Source organism: Drosophila serrata, unplaced genomic scaffold (assembly GCF_035046125.1).
Source record: "Drosophila serrata isolate PLE 108 unplaced genomic scaffold, ASM3504612v1 contig_116, whole genome shotgun sequence".
Taxonomy (NCBI): domain Eukaryota; kingdom Metazoa; phylum Arthropoda; class Insecta; order Diptera; family Drosophilidae; genus Drosophila; species Drosophila serrata.
The window spans coordinates 959,196-978,283 of record NW_028257014.1 but is presented as its reverse complement, the minus strand read 5'-3'; the positions used below and the strand labels follow the sequence as shown (position 1 = coordinate 978,283).

At 43.3% G+C, this 19,088-nt stretch overlaps 2 protein-coding genes, 1 long non-coding RNA gene and 3 other non-coding genes across 11 annotated transcripts in view; 4 read left to right on the top strand and 2 right to left on the bottom strand.

Moving 5' to 3' along the window:
- The window catches only part of LOC110178802 (uncharacterized), a 139,249-nt gene that overhangs the window by 51,978 nt on the left and 68,183 nt on the right, over positions 1-19,088 (bottom strand). The gene's annotated exons all lie outside the window — the stretch shown is intronic.
- TRNAE-CUC (transfer RNA glutamic acid (anticodon CUC)) lies at positions 3,884-3,955 on the top strand. The gene has a single exon. It is a non-coding gene; the product is annotated as a tRNA-Glu (tRNA).
- LOC110178795 (DC-STAMP domain-containing protein 2) lies at positions 4,012-7,016 on the top strand. 6 transcript variants are annotated; one of them, XR_015270156.1, is made up of 10 exons: positions 4,012-4,477; positions 4,532-4,842; positions 4,904-5,164; positions 5,216-5,571; positions 5,625-5,793; positions 5,844-6,146; positions 6,201-6,306; positions 6,358-6,426; positions 6,464-6,603; positions 6,658-7,016. XR_015270156.1 is itself a non-coding variant. In XM_020946047.2 (10 exons), the coding sequence occupies exons 1-10, from the start codon at positions 4,050-4,052 to the stop codon at positions 6,734-6,736; spliced, it is 2,205 nt and encodes a 734-aa protein (XP_020801706.2). In that variant the 5' UTR covers positions 4,012-4,049; the 3' UTR covers positions 6,737-7,016. The 6 variants fall into 6 exon arrangements, 5 of the variants coding, with proteins under 5 accessions (XP_020801706.2, XP_086682081.1, XP_086682082.1 ...); XM_020946047.2 differs by having other exon boundaries at positions 6,481-6,603; XM_086825955.1 differs by lacking the exon at positions 6,658-7,016 and having other exon boundaries at positions 6,201-6,302; positions 6,481-6,596.
- On the top strand, positions 6,777-6,848 carry TRNAE-CUC (transfer RNA glutamic acid (anticodon CUC)). The gene has a single exon. It is a non-coding gene; the product is annotated as a tRNA-Glu (tRNA).
- Positions 7,132-7,203, top strand: TRNAE-CUC (transfer RNA glutamic acid (anticodon CUC)). Its single transcript has one exon. It is a non-coding gene; the product is annotated as a tRNA-Glu (tRNA).
- LOC110178797 (inactive alpha(1,3)-fucosyltransferase D-like) lies at positions 10,355-12,083 on the bottom strand. The gene is made up of 2 exons (XM_020946049.2): positions 11,044-12,083; positions 10,355-10,986 (listed from the first exon to the last, which is right to left on the bottom strand). Exons 1-2 carry the CDS (start codon positions 11,961-11,963, stop codon positions 10,587-10,589), a joined length of 1,320 nt encoding a protein of 439 aa, XP_020801708.2. The 5' UTR covers positions 11,964-12,083; the 3' UTR covers positions 10,355-10,586.

Below are 19,088 nucleotides of genomic sequence, written 5' to 3'. Positions count from 1 at the left end.
ACAAACATATAAATGTTTCTTAAATATCAAATATAATTAAGCAATAAAGCAGAGCATTCAAACATAGTCTCACCTCTTCAACAACAATATATAGCATGCTTTATATATACAAAATCGTACGATATCTCAGACAGATGCGATCTGCTGCCCACCTCCCCCCCATTTTAGCCAATCTATTTTCGTGGACCGCGCGACAAAAGCCAAAAGCGAAGCAATTTGCAAATGTTTGGACCATCGGCAGTCTGATGTGGGTCTGATAGAAGAGGCAATTCGGGGCTAGATCGAGTGGGAACCCTATTCAATCTGCCGCAGAGAGTGTCAATCAGTCAGTCAGTCCGTCAGTCAGTCAATCAGCGTCCCACCCGATTCTCTTGGCCAGTTTGTCACTTGGCTGTCCCATTAGTAGCCACACTTTGGGTCAGCGGCCCATAACGGAGCCTTATGTTTCCCTCGAGGGGGGCTCAAGGGGGGTTTGCATTTTTTTGTAGGAGGCATTTTCTGTGGGCGTCCCTCCAGATGGCTAATCCCGCCTTTTTGGGCCTAAGCAGCTTCTTTTTGCGCGCCTGCAAATTTATGCAAATTGCTGATTGAATTCAAAATTTCGAACTCGAAATTCTCGCCTCGACAAATACGGCAACACGCCTTTTGCCTACGAAATTAATTCGGTTTTGGGCCAAAGATAGCGACAGCGACAGCAGAGACGCCATGAATCAAAAATTGTATAAATCGTATCAAGATCTTGGCAAGAGTCAAGGTCTTTGCGACGTGGTCACGGCCCACATATCTGGAGGGGAGCACCGCCACCAAAAGAAACAGCAGCATAGGTAGCCCAGTCCGTTGGCATAATTAACATGCGCCAGAGATGCCAACGACTTGTCAGTCGGACCAAGAGCCAAGAATAAATCCCAGCAAACAAAGGCCACAAAAAAATTAAGTTGGAAGGCAGCTCAAAATTACCCTTCATGTGGTGGGTGTCTCTCATTCGCAATTATTGCCACTGAATCAATTGAATCCACTTTTGATGGTTGTCATGGTTTCTTAACGCCCCAGGAAGAGTATCCAGGTTTCTTTCCTTGAGATTGTCTGATTTTTGTGGAGAAATATTGTTAGGAAAGGTTGAAACACACTATTATTTTTAAAGATCAATATCCCTTATTCCTTTCAATTGTTTCTAAATCATACTTGATTCACAATATATGCTTGCAGTTGAATTCTTTCGAAATAATCCAAAGAGCTTATACCACACCGAAATGAGATTCTTTCCCATGCTAACTAGAAGCATCTCTTTATTACCGAGACTCGCTTTCCCCTTCTAGACCGGCTTAAAAACACAGTTTAGTAGAAACAAAGCCAAAAAAAAAACTCTCTCTAATTGCTAACCTTTTTGGCAGACAAAACTTTCCTCATAACCGAGTGCGGTGGTCGTGTCCAGTCTTTTTGGCCATTTCATTTGGCCGCAACGATTGCAGAAACCGCTCACTTTCAGTTAACAAATCTGCCCTGACCTCAATGCAGGCCACACACGCTCCGCACGTAGCAAGGGATGGGAAAAAAATATATAGTATTAGTATTAGTAGTAGCAGTGGCAGTGGAGAACAAACTTCTGCGCTTTTCATTAATAAAGTGCCGCTGTCCGTCTGTGCCAGTAACACATATATTACATAGTAAAAGAGCTGGTCAGCGGCGGACCAGTAATCAAGTGAGTTGTATGCCAACACATGAAGAAATTTCCAAAGATTGTTTCCAAAGAAAGTTAAGCAAAATAGGTAGAAAGAACGGACGTCTAAAGGACATCCCAACAGACAGTAGAATGAATAAATTAACAGCCAGAAGAACAGATCGATCATACATCATATCTCGTATAACAATATTGTATTAGAAATTTCCCAAGGTGCTAGTATATTTCGTTCTCTGTACGACCCAGAGAGTTACGAGAACATTTGCGCGGAGTAACCAGTTACGTTTTATGACCCTGCTCCATCCATAGATGGCAGCGCGGGCGGCTAATGAAAAGAAATGAAGTCCGAGGAAGACCAGTTGCAGTAACCAGACACATAGGCAGACAGACACCGGAGGAAGTTCTCAAAACGTGAAGAGATTGAGCAACGGCTGATGACGATTTTCCCGCACTTTATGGGCCGCCGAATTTTCGGGGAAGCGCTGCAACAGCAATAACTCCGCGATGGCTGTCACTTTTGTCGCTTCATTGCGGAAACCATTCAAACGAAATTTCCCCCATCGCGCGACAAATTTCGGACACCCAAGAAGTGGAGGAAGCCGGCTCTAAACGGCCATTACCGGTGAGTTTGTTCAGGTGAGAGCTGCCTTCGTTAGAGGGCAAAAGAACCGAAATAACGTTATTTTACGACTACTACGACGCGGTGGGAAGCCCCGCAGATTATGTGGAAATAAAACAAGACACTGCGGGATAGATGGAAATATATATATATTCGGCCTAGCGACAACACACAAAACTGGTGACAGTTTATTAATTATGATGGAGCTGCTGCCTGCCTGCCGGGAAAATCCTATGCCCTAATCCTCTCCCGTAACGAATGATGGCGCCACGAGGCCTAAGCTTCCGAAATCCCTTCTTTTGCAGGAAACTCGAAATATATTGGCCCCACATAAAACAAAAGATGATTTATAGAAAACTCGGAACAAATTCACTTTTAAGATACTACAACAAATATTCGTTAGATACTATTAATACTTTAAGATGGACGATTTTTCCCAAAATAAATATAAAACTTAATATAAATAATACAAATTTGAAAAAGTTTCCGATTTAGGAAAGGTATTTGATTTCATACTAATTTAAAATTACCTTTAACCTAATATGCTCAAGTACACCTTTACCTGTAAGACTTTCATAGATTTTTAAGTTTATACAACTTTTTCCCTGAGTGCATGTCGATGCCAGCTTATTGATCGTTCAAGAGATGCATGCGATACATTTCCGGCCTTGGGCTTCAACTTCAAAAAGCTCCACCGCCCCCCATTCTGGGCCCATTCCTGATAAGCAGCGACAATTGTTTGTGGCTGGGAACTCGGGGGCCTCAGCCTCAGAGATCATCCCACGAGGACGGCTAAAAATACCAGAGCAAAGCCACGGCACGGCACGGCGCTGTACGGCCAATAAACCTCAAATTATATGTGCTATTTGTGCCGTTCTCTGCGCGGAGAGAGAATAAAATAGAATAGAGGCGACACATTAAAACAAATTGAAATTACCAAATGCATCTATGAAATTTATCGTACGACACCCAGACTGACGACGAAAAACAAAAAAAATACAATGAACCGGCAAGCGCAACGAGACGGAGTGGCGAGGATTTAATTTATGGACATCAATCTCAATACCGCAGTATCCAACAAGTCCCTCTGTCCCTGCCCCTGATCCCGTCCGATCCGTCCCGAAATTTGTGTGTTTGTTGATTTCGGGTTGGAAATTTATTTTTAATATTATTTTCTTTCGCGATTTTTCGTCTGCATTCGCCGCGCCGCCACTGCCACTGCCGCCTGTTGCCATTGTGGGCGGCCAAGCCCGATCCGAAAACACAATAAATTAAGAATATTTATTTGTTTGCGGTAATTGCGCGAATAATTGATGATTATGTGCCTCATTCCCAGCCACTGGAGTCCAGGCCCAATGCAACTGCCGCCCTGGTTGTTGTTGAATGGTTTTTAATTAATTCCCAAAAAAGGTTATATGAAGTTGACCCCCCTCATTGCAGTAAATATGAAAAGCTGCGTGAGTCCCCAGCGAGGAGGCTACTGAAGGCCGACGGGCGCATTTGGTGCAGGAAAATTAACTAAATCATAGACCACTTTCAGTCCTTGGAAAAGCATTTGAGGGAAACTTGGACCGGGACCATCCAAGTCCCATATTGTCTAGTGGTTAGGATATCCGGCTCTCACCCGGAAGGCCCGGGTTCGATTCCCGGTATGGGAAACTTTTTAGACAAATTTATTTTAATTTTTGAATTTCCTTAAATTCTGTGACTTTCCTGTCCTATAGTAATAGAAATTTAAACAAAATATACATAATGATGGAAGACTGTGTCGAATCAGATGAGAGTCAATCATCGCTTCAGACTGCAAAGGGAACAGGAAACTCCTATCGGATGTGCAAAGGCGGTCAACGATATCGAGAAACCCGTCATGAGGCTCACATCTCCAACTCGAGGAAAGCCCGGGATTCCAGTCCCGATGGAGATGCTCCTATTTATCCCTTGGATCCGAATGATCCCGAACCGGAATGCAATCCCGCCGAACATGAACAAAGTTTACCGAGCGAGTGTAGAGAGAAGATTTTGCTATATCTAATCGCAGGATATATATTGGGAATCTTGCTGGTACTCTTCTGGTATTGCTGGAATCCATCAAGAGCCCGCTGTGATCTTGGAAGAAAGTGGTTATTCATAATTTTGTTCTTTCCTTTACTGCTTATATTAGCTAAAAGAAGAGCAGCAAGGTAGGTAGTCGCATTAGGATTCTTTTACTCAATCACACTAACCCCACGTTATAGATGCATTGCAGTTTTGTGCCTTCCAACTTTAGCGCATTACCAAACACGGGCTCTTTTTGTGTCCTGGGCTTTCCTGATTGCTATTTCGGGTCCCGTGATGAATATCCTTCGTAATATAAACATTATGGCATGCAGTCTCAACTGCCAGCAGAATCAACTTATAGATGTCCTTGGGTCTATGCATCGCATTGTAAATGATCCTTTGCACATGATGGAGGAGTTATTCAAAAGAACGATTGATGTAGTGCTCGGAATAAGGATGAAATTGGATGAGCTCTTTCTGAAGCTAGAGAATCCAATTGCAGATATCTGTAACTTTCCTATAGCTACAACATTCCTATATATTTTACTAACACTCTTTTCCCTGTGAAGATGCAACCTATGGATTATGCGCCAACTGGTTGGCCTTACAGAACGAATACTTTGACTACCGGATGGGTACGCCCTACACTCGCTGTCTGAGAGCGGGGAACTTAAGCGTTTTCCAATACCAACTTGAAATCGGGGGGCAGGCAAGAGATTTTTGTAGACCAGAGCTGTTCTCTTGGTTCTGTGAAAGTCTGAAGGGTAAGAAGAGCTTCTTCCGCAATAATCTGCAGTTGCCCCAAATGATCATTGAGGAAATATTTCTACGTAAGGGCAAGTGAATCTTCTGAAACCCAATAAGAATTTAGTTTCTTACAGGTTTACAAATATGTCTTCTAAAGATCCGCTTGATGTTCTTAGCTACCATTAGTTTTGATCACAGCGGAAAGCCAAATACAAGATTGTTTTTAAGTGAAAGGAATCTCATATACAATCAGGAGACGACCAGGAACAAGTTAAACCTTATATCCATTTTGCTTTACTTGATGCTTTTCATTCTCCTGTTGACTGTGATCCTTCGATCGATAGACTTTCGATTGCATTACTTAATATCTGAGCACTTTGACAATGTCTATATAACAAAAGAATTTGAGGTCTACGAAGAACAACAATCGCAGACAATGGGGGTTCGAGTCTTACCCCTCAACCTTTGTGAAAATAATAAATATGTTAAGGTAAAATATGCATTACATTTATATTGTGCTCCCTTTTAATGCTTGTTGTTCAGATAGCATCCCTAGAGCTTCTACCCTTCGAGCGTAAGAAAATTTATCGTTCGGGAGGATTTCTGCTCATCACTGGAATACAGCTTTACTGCCTCTGCCTGGTGGACTACAGTCTTTACAGCATGTTAGCCCTAATGCTTCACCATGGCAACATGACGGCTGCAGTTCAACGTAAGAGTTTATTAGAGTCTCATCTATATATTTTAATTAATTTTTTATAGCTTCCCCATATAGGAAATTGGTAATCAAAGGTGGCGGTCAAATTGGTGATTTTTTAAGGGCTTTTGTTTACGCTTTTGAACCCAACGTAATTCAAATGGACTCCTACAATTGTCTTCCAGTCCCGGGAAAGCCAAAGTACTTTCAATATTTCTGCATCTTTGTGCTTTATGTTCTGGCATGGATTATGGTCCTCTGGGAGCCATATGGTCTCCGTCAGCGACATCGAATAATGGCCTACTTTTATCCACAGGAATCCTGTCGCAGAGTTCAGTATCTGCACTGTAGCATACTTAAGGAGAGAAGTGAGTCAAACCAAAAAATAAACCTCTTGATCACTAATAAAATCCTTTCCCCAGAATCTTTACTGCAGCTTAGTCGTCAACGAGCCCGCTTCTTAAATTGCTATCAATATGAGAGTAAAATAGTTTCCTGCATCTCTCAACTTAATTCGCTAATCAGCTGGTAAAACCGCTTCCCCAGCACAATTATTTATTAAGTAAACTTTTTCTATAGGTTCTTTAGTGGTTGCCGTGGCGTCTTTATAGGCAGATCCTGCATTATTTGCAATAAACCTCTGACAAAGTAAGCTTCAAGTTACTATTATTAAATGTCCTTAAAGGTTCTTTTCCTCAACAGATCAGACCATATTTACTGCGACTCGCCCAACTGCTCAGGAGTCTACTGTAAAACATGTTTTAACGACTTGAATAATTGCATATTGTGTGGTTTCCCATCGGAATGTGATTTTTCGGAGATTGGGTAGGTTTATAAAATCAAGAATAATGATAATAATTTCGATCATTGTCATCACAGAGACTCCTCGGATGATTGGGAAAATATTAACTGCTGTCCTGATAACATACAAATCGATAGCTGCCAAGTTTTTAATTAAAAGTCGGGACTTGATAACACTGGGCAGTGCCCTTATCAAGTCCCATATTGTCTAGTGGTTAGGATATCCGGCTCTCACCCGGAAGGCCCGGGTTCGATTCCCGGTATGGGAAACTTTTTTGTCATATTTTTTGTTATACTAAATCGGAATATTTAATAGATGATCTTTAATCATCTACTTGAAGTTAATCACTTTAGTTAACTTGTATCATATTCATTGTGAATAGCATAAAAATTCATAAAGAACAATTTATATATTCGAAAATATATTTTAAAATTTAGTTGTGCCTTGATTATGCTAAAGCATACCAGCTTTGCAATCTTATCAACGTCACACAAAGCTTAAAATAGAATACGTGTGCTTACGTACACTATTTCGCCACATGGGATCCCATATCCCATATTGTCTAGTGGTTAGGATATCCGGCTCTCACCCGGAAGGCCCGGGTTCAATTCCCGGTATGGGAAACTCGTAACAGTTTCTTTTTCCTTTTTATTTTCTTCTTTAATTTTTATGTTAAACATTACTGTTGCCGTAAATAGGCTATCGGTATTTCCCATTAATGTTGTTTTAGAAACAAACTTTTCAATAACAAGTTTCTTTTATCCTTGCCCGGAATCCTTGTATTTATTCGCTTTGCGCAAACTAATCGAATTCCCAATGGGAGTTTGTCAATGTGCTGACCGACGGCACAGAGTTTTCTTTTCATTTGCTGAGGTATAAATTGTGTTTACTTATTATTATTCTCCCAACTAAATTCCCTCAAATTCCCATTTCTGCTCTGCGCCCTGCCTGGGTAATTTTCTATCCCATTACCTAATTTCCTTGCTCTCAATGGGCCGGCTGTGCGTCCCTTCTTCCTTTAATCCAAATAACTTTCAGCATAATTTTCTAATTCAATCGGTGGTCCTTTTTTTGGGCAAAACAAACCCAAAGTTCCGTGTTTTTGTTGGGGTCGAGGGAGATGGGATAACCTGCGGGTCTGAGTTACGAGACAGTTTCAAAAACGGTTCTAGTTCAACCGAAACGGACAGATTTTACGAGCCGCCTGCCAACTGAAAGTAAACTACAAATGTTTACACAACTCGAGGGCTGCACCTACACACACCCACACCCACACACACACACCCAAGGACTCACTCAGCCTGGTAAAGTTGTAGCAAAAATTGAAAAACTTTTGCCATCGTCTTGTTTTTTTATGATGATGACGACGACGACGACTGCCGCTCGATGAGAACGCCTATTTTTGGAAGAGGGGCGCGTCCCAGGCCACGCCCCAATCGACGCCCCTTTTCGGAAGTGGAGCAGATAAATATAAAATTCGGCGAAAAGTTTTCCCCACGTCTGCCGGTGTTTCCCCAGATTCTTCTCCTCAAGTACACGCACAGAAAAAAGCAACTAAAATTAGGGAACTCAAAAAATTAATATACACTGTTGTCTTGAAAAATGTGTAATATTGTTTGGCTAATAAAAGTCTGGATAATATACACATGTAATCGGTTTCCTTGTATTCATTGTTCTTTTTACCCAAAAGCAGTGATATTTCCGGTAGGTTAAAGAGGTTTTCCTCGACTCTCAAGTGGAAGTTGGAAACTGTCTAGCTTCTTAAGCTCAAGATACAAATGTATCTCTGCCTTTCAAACTGCAGTACAATTTACAGAGCTCTGTAAGCCACTGCCATGGTCTGCATGAGAGATGGAGCTGCTCCTGGAGGATTTCCATTTTATCCCCTAGCTGGCCTGTCTAATTGCGTGGAAAATTGTAAAAGAATAATTCGCTAAATGCAAATGTCAATCCCCCATAAATATATATATAAACGATTAAGTAGTATTCCTGCCTCGATTGTTCGTTTAGATTACGGATTTCCCCTATTCTATACGCAGCCCTTTGCGGTCGCTTTCGGGAGCTTAATCAGGCGCCTCGCATCGCATTTCACGTGGGTTGGCTTTCCCAGCTTTTCCTGCGGTTTGGCAATTTTGTTAAAGATACAAAGCGCCGATACGGAACAATGAGATGATGTGCGTGTGTGCGGGGTATGTGTGTTGGTGAGCAGCGAGGTGAGAACAAAGCGTTTCCCAACCACAAAAACAGCGGCAAAGCGAGAATGGGTTTGGCATTTGCATTTGCATAGAGAATGAGGGCGCAGAGGCAGCGGGGGGAATGGGGGTGGTGCAGGATGCCGGAAATAAGAAAAGGGGCAACGTAAATACAGTGGAGGAGTGGGGAAAACTAAGTTTTCCGGATAACAGGAACGTGCTGATTAGCTACTTCTTTTCAGCAATTTTCTCTCACTGATTGAATGATTTTAGAAATAAAATGTAAAGGGTTTGCTCATTTTTCAGGAACATAATCCCATTAAGTAAATATGGATAAAGATTTCTTTTTAATTAACAGAACCACTTATATGGAAAGAACTCCTTTCATATCCTTTACAAGTCTTTCTACTATGTTCCAATAATCATAAATTATCTTAAAATTTTTGATCCTTGCAGGGATTATAAATTTAGTAAAAAGCCAATAACTCTGTTAAAAAGTCATTTCCGGCCCTATAATCCATATATATTCTTGATCAGCATCAACAGGCGAATCTTTCTAGGCATGCAGAAAAGGAAAAATTTTTTGGCCATTTTTTCCAATTTTTACATCGTTAAAATTTTCAAAAAGTAATAAAAAATGTCATTTGACTACATTTTAAATTGAGTATGCAGATTTGTTAACCTTATAAAAACTAACACAGGAAAGCTTTCCGAATTGAAATTAGTGCCTTTTTGACGTAGTTATGAGTTTTTAAACTTTGAATTATCGAAAAAAAAAAAAGTTATTTAAAATATAAATAAACGACTCAAAGAATAAAAGTATTTTAAGCTTAGTTATGGACGATTTGAAATTCTTAGTAATAATAGAAACCAAAACGATTCCGGCCCACTGTAACATTTAAAAGTGATATCTCCCTGGCAGTTTACCGCCAAACAAAAGAGAGATCCCGCAAAGAAAAACCACAGAACACCAAACCCTGAAACGACGGCGAATCTTTTCATTCCGCGTTCCGCAAATGCCAACAAGAAACGCGGCAGGACGAGGATTGGTGAAGGTCCTAATTGCAGCCCCACGGACAACGAGGCCACGCCCACTCAATGAACAAACACTTTTCAAATGGCAGAAAGGTGCGGTGAGACGGTGATACTGTTCCTAATTACAACTTTAAAGGCGTCCAGAAAACACACACACGGAGTCAAATTAATGTGGTCAGCACGGGGCTCTGGTCCGAGGACCTTAAAAGGGCGGCGCGGGTCCACTTTTGATCGGCAAATCGCGTGTCACTGGCATATCCGCCTGCCAGCGATGGCATTTCCACTTCTAATAGGTTCAAGTGCAATTTAATTGAGCGAAATGCATAAAGAAGCACAAACACCAACGCGAATTAAATGCGACATTTTTATTCGCGGTTTTCAGACCATTCCAATTAATATGGCGTCGCCGTGTCATAGCCAAATGGCTTCAATTACCATTAGAAATAAAATAGCAAAGGCTTAAAGTGGAAGCGGGTCGTTTATTGGGGCGACAGAAATGTCACAGAGTCCTGAAAGTTAGCCGACAGCTAAAATAATATGACAAAACTTTAAAGAGGAGCTGCACTAATTTTTTTTATTATTATAATAAAAGCTATGGCGGGCTGTATGTCCATCTTTATTCCATTTTAGAGGTTCATTTGAATTCAACTCGGTCAAAGGAGTGCCTCTGAAATTCAGCGAAACCCTGTGATCAAGAGGAATCCTGGACGGAGGAAACCCAAAACTCAACGTCAACTAACCGGAAATTGTAATTGGAGGATTTTATCCCTTGGAGCGGATCACAGGAAGGTGGTGATTCGCTTGGGGCACTGGTATCTGCTCCACCATTTGGCAAAGGAGGTCTCGATGCGCCGCTCCTCCGGCGGCTGCTGGAGGAGGGAGCAGAGTTGACAATAGGGCACCGAGTTGCGGCGGAGCTTGTAAAGCGAATGCCACCAGAAGTATTGCTTGTACTCCTTTGGTGTTTTTGCCAGATACTTCAGATGTGCCACCAGATCCTTGGGATTCGGGAAGTCGCGGCCGCTGATGTAGGATTGCGGCGGCACAAGGTTGTTCAGGTTTCCGCCTCCTATCAGGACAGGCACCATAAATTTATGCATGGCCGTGTACATGTGGGTTGGCACGTAATCTGGACAGGCGGTCGAATCGAAGATCAACATGAAGCGGTAGTGATTGCAGCTGTGTGAGGAGAGATTCGGGAGACCTTGAAGGGCTTACTAGCGAAAGGTCACTTACTGCTGGAAACCCAAACAGCTTTCGTAGGCATCGAGGTTGACATGTTTGCGCAACTCCTCCAAGTACAGGCTTTCAGGCAGACTCGCCTCATTCACCTCGTACAGAAGGTACATGGCCAGGCGATCCTTCGTCCTTGTCTGGTTCTCCAGGAGTTGCATCTCATAGACCGGCATTTCGTCTGCGTAGTGCTCACTGGGGGCACGGAAGGAGTTCAGCCTCTTGGCCTGATTGAGGAGTGTGAAGTAGTATTCCGACCAGACCAACTGCGAGTCCAGGCGATAGGTCATGGTCAGGTTGAAGAGCGACCTTTCGCTGACGGGTGGCAGTGGTGGATCCTTGGCCAGGCTCAGGGGATTCCTGGCAGCGAAGACCGAGAGAAAGTCACGGGTGCGATTGATTTGGGGAAGATATTTCAGGGAGTAGGGCCTATGGGCATTGAAGACGAATGCATCGACGGCCATTTCGTAGTTCTTCCTGCGATTTGTGACCACGCAGCCGCACTCCATGTGCGCCGATACCTTGGATTTCTTGGACTGGTCCTCGTTCCACAACATAATCACTTTCACGCTGGACTCTTGCGACACACTGGACTTCTGACCGCGACGGAACAGAGGATACATGCCGAAGAAGGCACAGACCACGAGCACGGCCAGGAGAATCTTACCAGTGTTCATGTACCGGGCATAGTGCTCCCATCGTCGATTCACCCGAGCCTTATCCTTCTTTGATTCACTCTCCGACGAGGTGCCTTTCTTGGACGGAGGATTCTCCTCCATGGGCTCTGATTTGTCACCGCTGGAATAAGAGGCCTCATCCTTCTGTGTATCAGTCTGCTTTTGTTGCTGTGAATTGGTGGTTGTCCTCCGTAAGTTGAGAACTTTAGCCACCAGTGGCATCGCTTTTATTTTGTATGTCGTCATTTATTTCGCAGAGATATCTCTATTGAGACGTGTGTGGTATGTTTATGGTTAGGCTGTCGAAACAACCATACCGATCTAAAGTTCTGTGCCAACTAGATCCAATAATATTTCAAAACTAAAAGTTCTATGTGTAGGAAGAGCTCTCAAAAAACTCATACAATATATTCATTTCCTACAAATTAAGGGTTCAGAGTCACAACAAATGAAAGTAAAGGCAGGTAGGACCTGCGCACTTACTCATTCTATCCGCAGGTCGTAAACTAGTTGTGCTCCTATCCTCGATGACTACACGTGAGATAAGCCAGTGCAGTGGCGCTAACAGGATCATAAATCCAGCGATATAAATCTCAACCGGAGGAGTAAGATGAGGCGATATTGGAGATATTGTAAGGGCTTCGGTAGGCGAGGCCATAAACCCTCGCACACGTCAAAGATTTTGAATTACTTTCGTTTTTATCGCCGGTTTTCATAATTTACACGCGACCTGCCTAGGAAATCAGGCGGAAAGATGCCCACGACTCCCAGGGAAAGGGAAAAAGAATGCTGACGACTCACTTCATCATAAATTCACCTGTCGTTGTCGGCCAGAGTCCATCGAGGAGCGGAGCCGGACCTGCGCTTCCGTTATCCCTTCGAGGTGGGAAAAAAATGGGAATAAGGCGGGGGCGTCGTCCGAGAAATTTATGAATTTCGATGGCGTGTCGAGTGCGCGAAAATTTCGTGGAAAATCCAGGCTGAGGTTCAGGTTCAGGACGAGGTTGTCGCGTCATTCGAATTGAAATTTCATTAGTTTTACGAGCACCCAACCTTCGATGGGTTTATGCTTCCCAGAAAATCTACGACCTCGTCGTCGAGTCAACGCAATGAATTATGGAAAGCGATTTACATTCGCTCGCTCATATTTTATTGCTCCTTGTTAATGTTTTCATTGCTCGTCTCTCTCTCTCTCTCTCTCTCTCTCTCTCTCTCTCTCTTTCCCCTTTTTTCCGGCGCTTTTCTTATTTGGCGAACGTATGAATTATGGATTTTCCCCTTATGGCGGCGTTTGCCCAAAGAATGCAAGAGAAATTTGTTTTCATTGTTGAAATATATTCTTTGCAAATTTATTGAATAATTCAAGGCCATTACGAGACGGGGATGTTGTATAGTAAACTATGCACTGTTCACTACAAAATAGATGAGTTTCGGAAACGCCAACAGGGAAAACTTTTCAATATATTTTTCAAACAAGTTCAAGCAAAACTTTAGGTGAATTCTAATGATGTACAACATGTAACAGATACTGAAATAACAATTGTGGCACAGGTCCTTCGAAGCTGTATAATACAGTACCGATTGATATTTTATATCATTCCTCATATTTTTTAAATATTATCTACTCTTATTAGTGCAAATATTTGTACTTGCTACTTGTGCAAAGATCCCGAAATATCTATGACAACCTTTTCTAGCATATGTTAAATTTTAGGGGGAACTTTAAGCCACTCTTCTGCCATATTGAACTGGACCTGACCTCTTTGGACAGCCATAAAAAATGGGAAGTGACTCCTCCGCCACATAAAACAGCATAAGGAGCGGAGATAGAAGGAAGTGGCAGCTGACATTAGTGCGCCGTTCGAGAAGAATTGATATATTCTTAACCATATTCCGGATATTTATGACCCCCGCTAGTGGATCGGGATCCCATGGCACTGCTACCACTACTACTGGCCGCCCAAATGGAGCGTGTTCCGTGCTCCAGTTCGGCTGCTGAATATGCGTGAAAAATGTTGCGAAAAATTTTAATGTCCTCGAAAGAGAGTTGCGGGCGCCAAATGGGAATGAAAATGGATGGTGACCCGGGTAGCGGGAGTCGGGAAAATGGTTAAAAATGAAGAGAAAGATGACAAATGATTATGGAGCATAATAAATTTCCAGCGCTGATTGAGCGAAATGCGAAATCCAGCAGCGAGAATGCAAAAATAGTTGGATTTATGGTAGTGCGGGGAGTAAGTCATCCATTAATGAAGCTAATTTGCTGCACAAATCCTGGCCAGACTCAAGCTCAATCTGGAGCTCTGCTCTGCTCCTTCAAATCCCATTTTGCAAAAAGCAAACAGAGAAGGAACACACTACTGAGAGATAGAGAGAAAGATTGAGAGAGAAAAGTTGATCCCGGCTGCTTATGGCTGACACGAGTGTCATCCACTCCTATCATATCTCAATCCCCTCATTCCTTTCTCAATTTTCCCCCAGCAAATAACTGAGAAATTGCAGTGGCAGCAAGTTTATTGTCCCCGAACTGAGTCCTCGGACTCGAACTCGGACACACACACAGATAGGATAGATGCAGGCAGCTCAAGAAGTTTGAATTTATTTTGTTCGAGTGTCCCTTTTCCTGCAATTGCAAGTGAAAAGTCCGTTGCGAGTGCAGGTCGCTTTTTCAAGCTTTCATTTCGTCCTGATTGGGCGGCGAACAGTCGCCAGCGAAAGTTTGCTGCCATCTGTATTGGCCTCGCCCCATTTGACATTTCCCCTGGACGATGATGTCCTTTGTCTATTTGCTTGTCTCGGGTGGGAAGGAGCTGCAGCGGCAATAAGCTCGGCTGGACATGCGGATTATGCTGGAATATTGAAAGGGGCAGACACAACAGGACAGGACAGGACAGGGACTTTTGGGAGGTTAAAAATTACTTTTCAGCTTTATGTTGATTTGGTTCTGGGTTTGGTATCACTTTCTAGAGTTCTTGAATAGTTTTGACGCTTAAAATATAGACTAATATGGGGTTTTATTGCACCCACTGTCATTTTGCTTACTCCCCTTATTTTAGGGATTGGGATTTAATTTTTACTGAGATTTGTAATTGACAGTAAAAGGAAATCTCAGACCTTAACATGAACATCAGCCTCAATCTAGTTGAAATTATTTTTAGAATAGAATTTATTGCTTTCTGGTGAATTTCTAGCTTTGGTACTCCCTGAAATATTCCCGGACATATAAAAGACCCACTTGACAATGGACTCTGACTGTAAAATCGTAGCTGTAAATGGTAAATGGTAAGTATTACCCAATAACGCATAAAAATTGGAAACAATGACGCAGACAGCGAACGTGGCGGCGGCACCCACAACTGGAACTGGAAACAAGTGCTATATCTACAACACAGACTCGGATGAGACACAAATTTCTGTGCCCCTTTGGGGGGCGAGGTGACAAGTCGGGGGGGAGGCGGCAACAGAAAGTCAACAATAATAAAATATTTAGGGAAGTGAGGGTGGTGTGTGTGTGTGTGTGTGGAAAAAGCCCCGAAGAAAATGAAGTCATCTTGTGCAAATATGCCAACAAAGTCAAGTGTTAATTTGCGTGGGAAAACAATTTTGTAGTTCAGTTTTTCGGCATTCGGTTTCTTGGCCCCAAAAAAGTGAGGCGGCTAAAAGTTCTTTTGATAACAAACATAGCCCCCCCCCCCTCTTGTTAACCAGAATTCCTTGAAAGCAAAAGTGTGTAATTGAAAGGGGAAGAGTCGCAGAGAAGGAAGGTCGGTCTCCTCCAACTGGGAGCGTGTGAAAGGTCAAAGTTTTGTCTCAACAGCACTGACGATTAAAGGCTAATTTTGTGGAGCCAAATTAGAGAAAATCCCCGACCATTAAAAGCCGACTCTCGCTCTCCATTGCAAAACCAAAGCCCCACAGAGCCCAAGCCCATGCCCCAAGTCTCTCCGACAAAAGTTGACACCACAAAACATTAACTTTCAAGTACATCAAACATTTTGTTGGCTGTTATCTCAGCGCAGGCCCCACACAAAGGTGCCACCAACTTTTGGCCAGCAAAAACTGGGCCATTAAGGGGTTAAGGGAAGTGTGCGGGAGAATCGAAACTTTGTGCCTTGTTTCGTTGTTTGGTTGTTCACCATCACCATCATCATCGTTGTCGTTGTCGCTGCCTTTTGTTGTTATGCGAATGACATTTCCATGTAGTACAAAAGTTTCTCGACTGCTTCTCGTTTTTATTATTATTTTGCCTGTCCCCACAACAACAACAACTCACCGTCAGTGTGTGTGGGAAAATGTATTTATTTTTATGATTGTTTAATGTTTTATTTTCCGCGTATTTTTTAACCCCCTCCCGAGAAACTTGCTTTGAAAGCCGTTTGAGCCGAGTTTGAGTGAGTATATTTTTTAAATGTTTTAATTAGTTCCGAATCGAACACATCATCGGTGGTTAGTTGCATCTCCATGGCTATCTCCATATATACCCATTCGAATTAATCAAATCATCATCAATGCCGAACGCCACTCTCGATCCCTTTGATCTCATCTGACCACGGACCAAAAACATATTTCAATTAACGGGCCATGACCGCAGCAAAGAGCCACGGACCCGAGTCCACCAAGCCAAGTCCAAGTCCAAGGCAAAGTCAAAGACAAAGGCGAAGGTGATCCCGAAGGTCGGGGCGGCGTCTTGCTCTTGGCCTGGGTGTGGCCCAGTATGGGTCTCTCTCTCTCTCTTTCTATGTGTGTGTGGGGGCATCAATCAAAGCCGCAGTTAATACACCGAGAAAATATGCTAGTAATAAGACAAGGGATATGGATTGGAAAGAGAACTTTATCTAAGCCCCAAAGAACCTATTTGAAAACTATATCTTTGAATGACAAATTAATTTATACCAATCTATATCCTTAAATATTAGTCCCAGTGTATTGTGTGGCAACAAGTGAGTGATGCACTCACCGAAAGGGGCAGACATATTGACTCGACTCGACTCCAAGTTACCCAGTGAGTGATAAATCAAAGCTGCAGTCCAAGGAGAGGTTCCCTCGCCCTATGGGGGCGCCATTGGTGTGGTCTCTCCTCCTCCTCCACCTCCAGCTCCAGCTCCAGCTCCAAGTGGAGGCAGGCTCCCTATGCCGCTGTGTTGCTTGATTTCCAATTTCATACGCACCGTTGGATGCATTTCCCTCACAGAGCTGCCCAGAGCGGCAATTTATTGATTAACGCGTTTTGTTTTCCTCCTCTCACTGTCTAAGCCTCTTGCTGGGTAAATTTTCATCACATTTCCTCGAGCGCCCTAATTAAAATGTATTTTCTTCAATCATTTTCCGGGATTCCTCCAGAGTCAGACCCAAAGAGAGCTGGGTGGTCATCTATGCCCTCCTCCAGCTACGTTGGCAGCTGTCGTCACCCAGGCACCATCATCAATTTTACAAAACCCCTCAAAAAAACAGCTCCATACAAAAAAAGAGTGTTAAAGCGCGAAAGGCAGCCGCAGAAGTTGGGCAATTTGTTTCGCTTTGTGTGTCTCGGAAAAGGGAGAACAATGCCAGGTGAACGCTACTACACTTTCGACGCTCATTTGCAATTTTTTGTGTACATTTTTGTATTTTTTTTTAAGAGTTTCAGCCCGATGCCTGGCGGCGATAACTCCGACGCAACAATGCAATAATTACAATTTATATTTGCAGATAGAAATCGCACATTAAGCAATGAAAATGCGAAAATACGAAATGCAAAGGGCAAATTGCAACTGCCGCCGCCGCTTCAGTTAACCCATGAAAACCTGTCAACGTGTGCATTTTAACGCTTCGCCGACGATGAAGTGGGCCAAGTTGGCGTTAAACATTAAACGTAAAGCATTAAGCGCAAAAGTTAACGTTAATGGCCAACTTAAAGCAGCTGCTTCCAGTCTGCTGCCTCCAGCTGCTTTAGGCCCTCACCCCCAATCGACTTTGGTGGCCAAAACAAAAAATGATAAATGTCCCAAAAAATACAAAGGATCTGGGGGGAATAGTATGAAGTTCAAGTGGACAGCAGACGGTGGCCGCAATCCTTTTGGTGTGGTCCACTTTGCATATGCCAAAAAGCCAAAGATGAGCTGCGAGTGTATCCAGTTACACTCGCCTGACACCTGGCCCCGGGTCTGTCTGCCCAGCTCCAACTGCTGGCGATTGCCGAAAAAGATCAGAGACGATGCCTGAGCCTGGCCTGAGCCTGATCCTGATCCTGCTCTTGCTTCAGATACTTTTCCTTGGCCACGCGTGCGCCAGATCGAGTTACCAAACAAAGCGAGAGAGAGAGCGGGTTTTTGGGGCCAAGGACCTCCTGCCAGGATATAGGAGAACAGCAGCAGTTTGGTCATCTCCCTGGGTGGTCCATTCGGAGGATGCTGTTGTCCTCAGGTTGATGATGATGACGTCGCCGCCGTGGTTCGCTTTCGCTGGCAATGAAAGGCAGAGCAAGATCGCTACCTCTTTGGGAATCGAAATCGCAGTCTTTGCAATAAATCATCACTTGAAACAAGGGACTCGCAAGGACACTTCAATTAGGCCGGAGCGCCGCTTCGCCAGCAGCAGCAGCAGCAGCTCCTGGCATTCCTCTGTCCCGTTTTCGGGTTCTCATCGCCATTAGCAATTAGCACAACATTAGCGCGGCTGACCTTTGACCTCGCTGCCACTCCCGCTGCGCCCGCCAAGTGTCCTGTCGCCCGCGTCCCGTGTCCCGTGTCGTCTGCCCATCGTCCTTGGGCGCGAATGTCTCCTGTGAGCTGCCCTCGAAGGAGGGCCGTCCTCTGTGTTTTGTCACGCATTCATTCGCCAAATGGCCGGCAATAATTTGCGGTTGTCCCATTGTGTGTCCTTCGTTCCGCGTCGTCCTTCGTCCTACGCTGCTTTTGCAGGCGCCGCCGCATATTTACATAATTGCCCATGTCTCAGTGTCTCTCACGCCATAATGCCATAAACACGAAAGCCGAAAGATATAGTCTCGGATGCACAGGAGTTACAGATACATATAGTCAACAAGATTTGTGTGTTTGTTTTCGAGGAGAGTCCTTTAAAGTCCCATTAATTTGAATTTAGAAGTTTGCAGGGAAATTTTCAGAGGTAATGATAGACATTTGAAACAAATGGAATCGAGGGAAGGTTGAGATTATTACTTATTACTTATTAGTTTTATATATATCTTTAAACCCATATATGCAACTAAGACATTATAAAGAATAAGATGCATTAGGGTCACTATTAAACAGATTCTGCATTTCAAACCTTCTTTTAATCACAAAAAACCCACACAAGTCTCTGAAACAATTCTGATTAGATCTCATAATAGAAACTTGACATCTAGTTTACCCCACAATTCAGTGTAAACTT

What these genes read in the sequence shown, in the direction of transcription:
- LOC110178795 (XM_020946047.2), top strand. Translation starts at nt 4,050, where the DNA reads ATGATGGAAGACTGTGTCGAATCAGATGAGAGTCAATCATCGCTTCAG. An exon ending in CATGACGGCTGCAGTTCAAC is followed by an intron (nt 5,794 to 5,843) that starts GTAAGAGTTTAT and finishes AATTTTTTATAG; the next exon opens with CTTCCCCATATAGGAAATTG. An exon ending in TAGCATACTTAAGGAGAGAA is followed by an intron (nt 6,147 to 6,200) that starts GTGAGTCAAACC and finishes TCCTTTCCCCAG; the next exon opens with AATCTTTACTGCAGCTTAGT.
- LOC110178797 (XM_020946049.2), bottom strand. Translation starts at nt 11,963, where the DNA reads ATGACGACATACAAAATAAAAGCGATGCCACTGGTGGCTAAAGTTCTC. An exon ending in AGCTGTTTGGGTTTCCAGCA is followed by an intron (nt 10,987 to 11,043) that starts GTAAGTGACCTT and finishes CTCCTCACACAG; the next exon opens with CTGCAATCACTACCGCTTCA.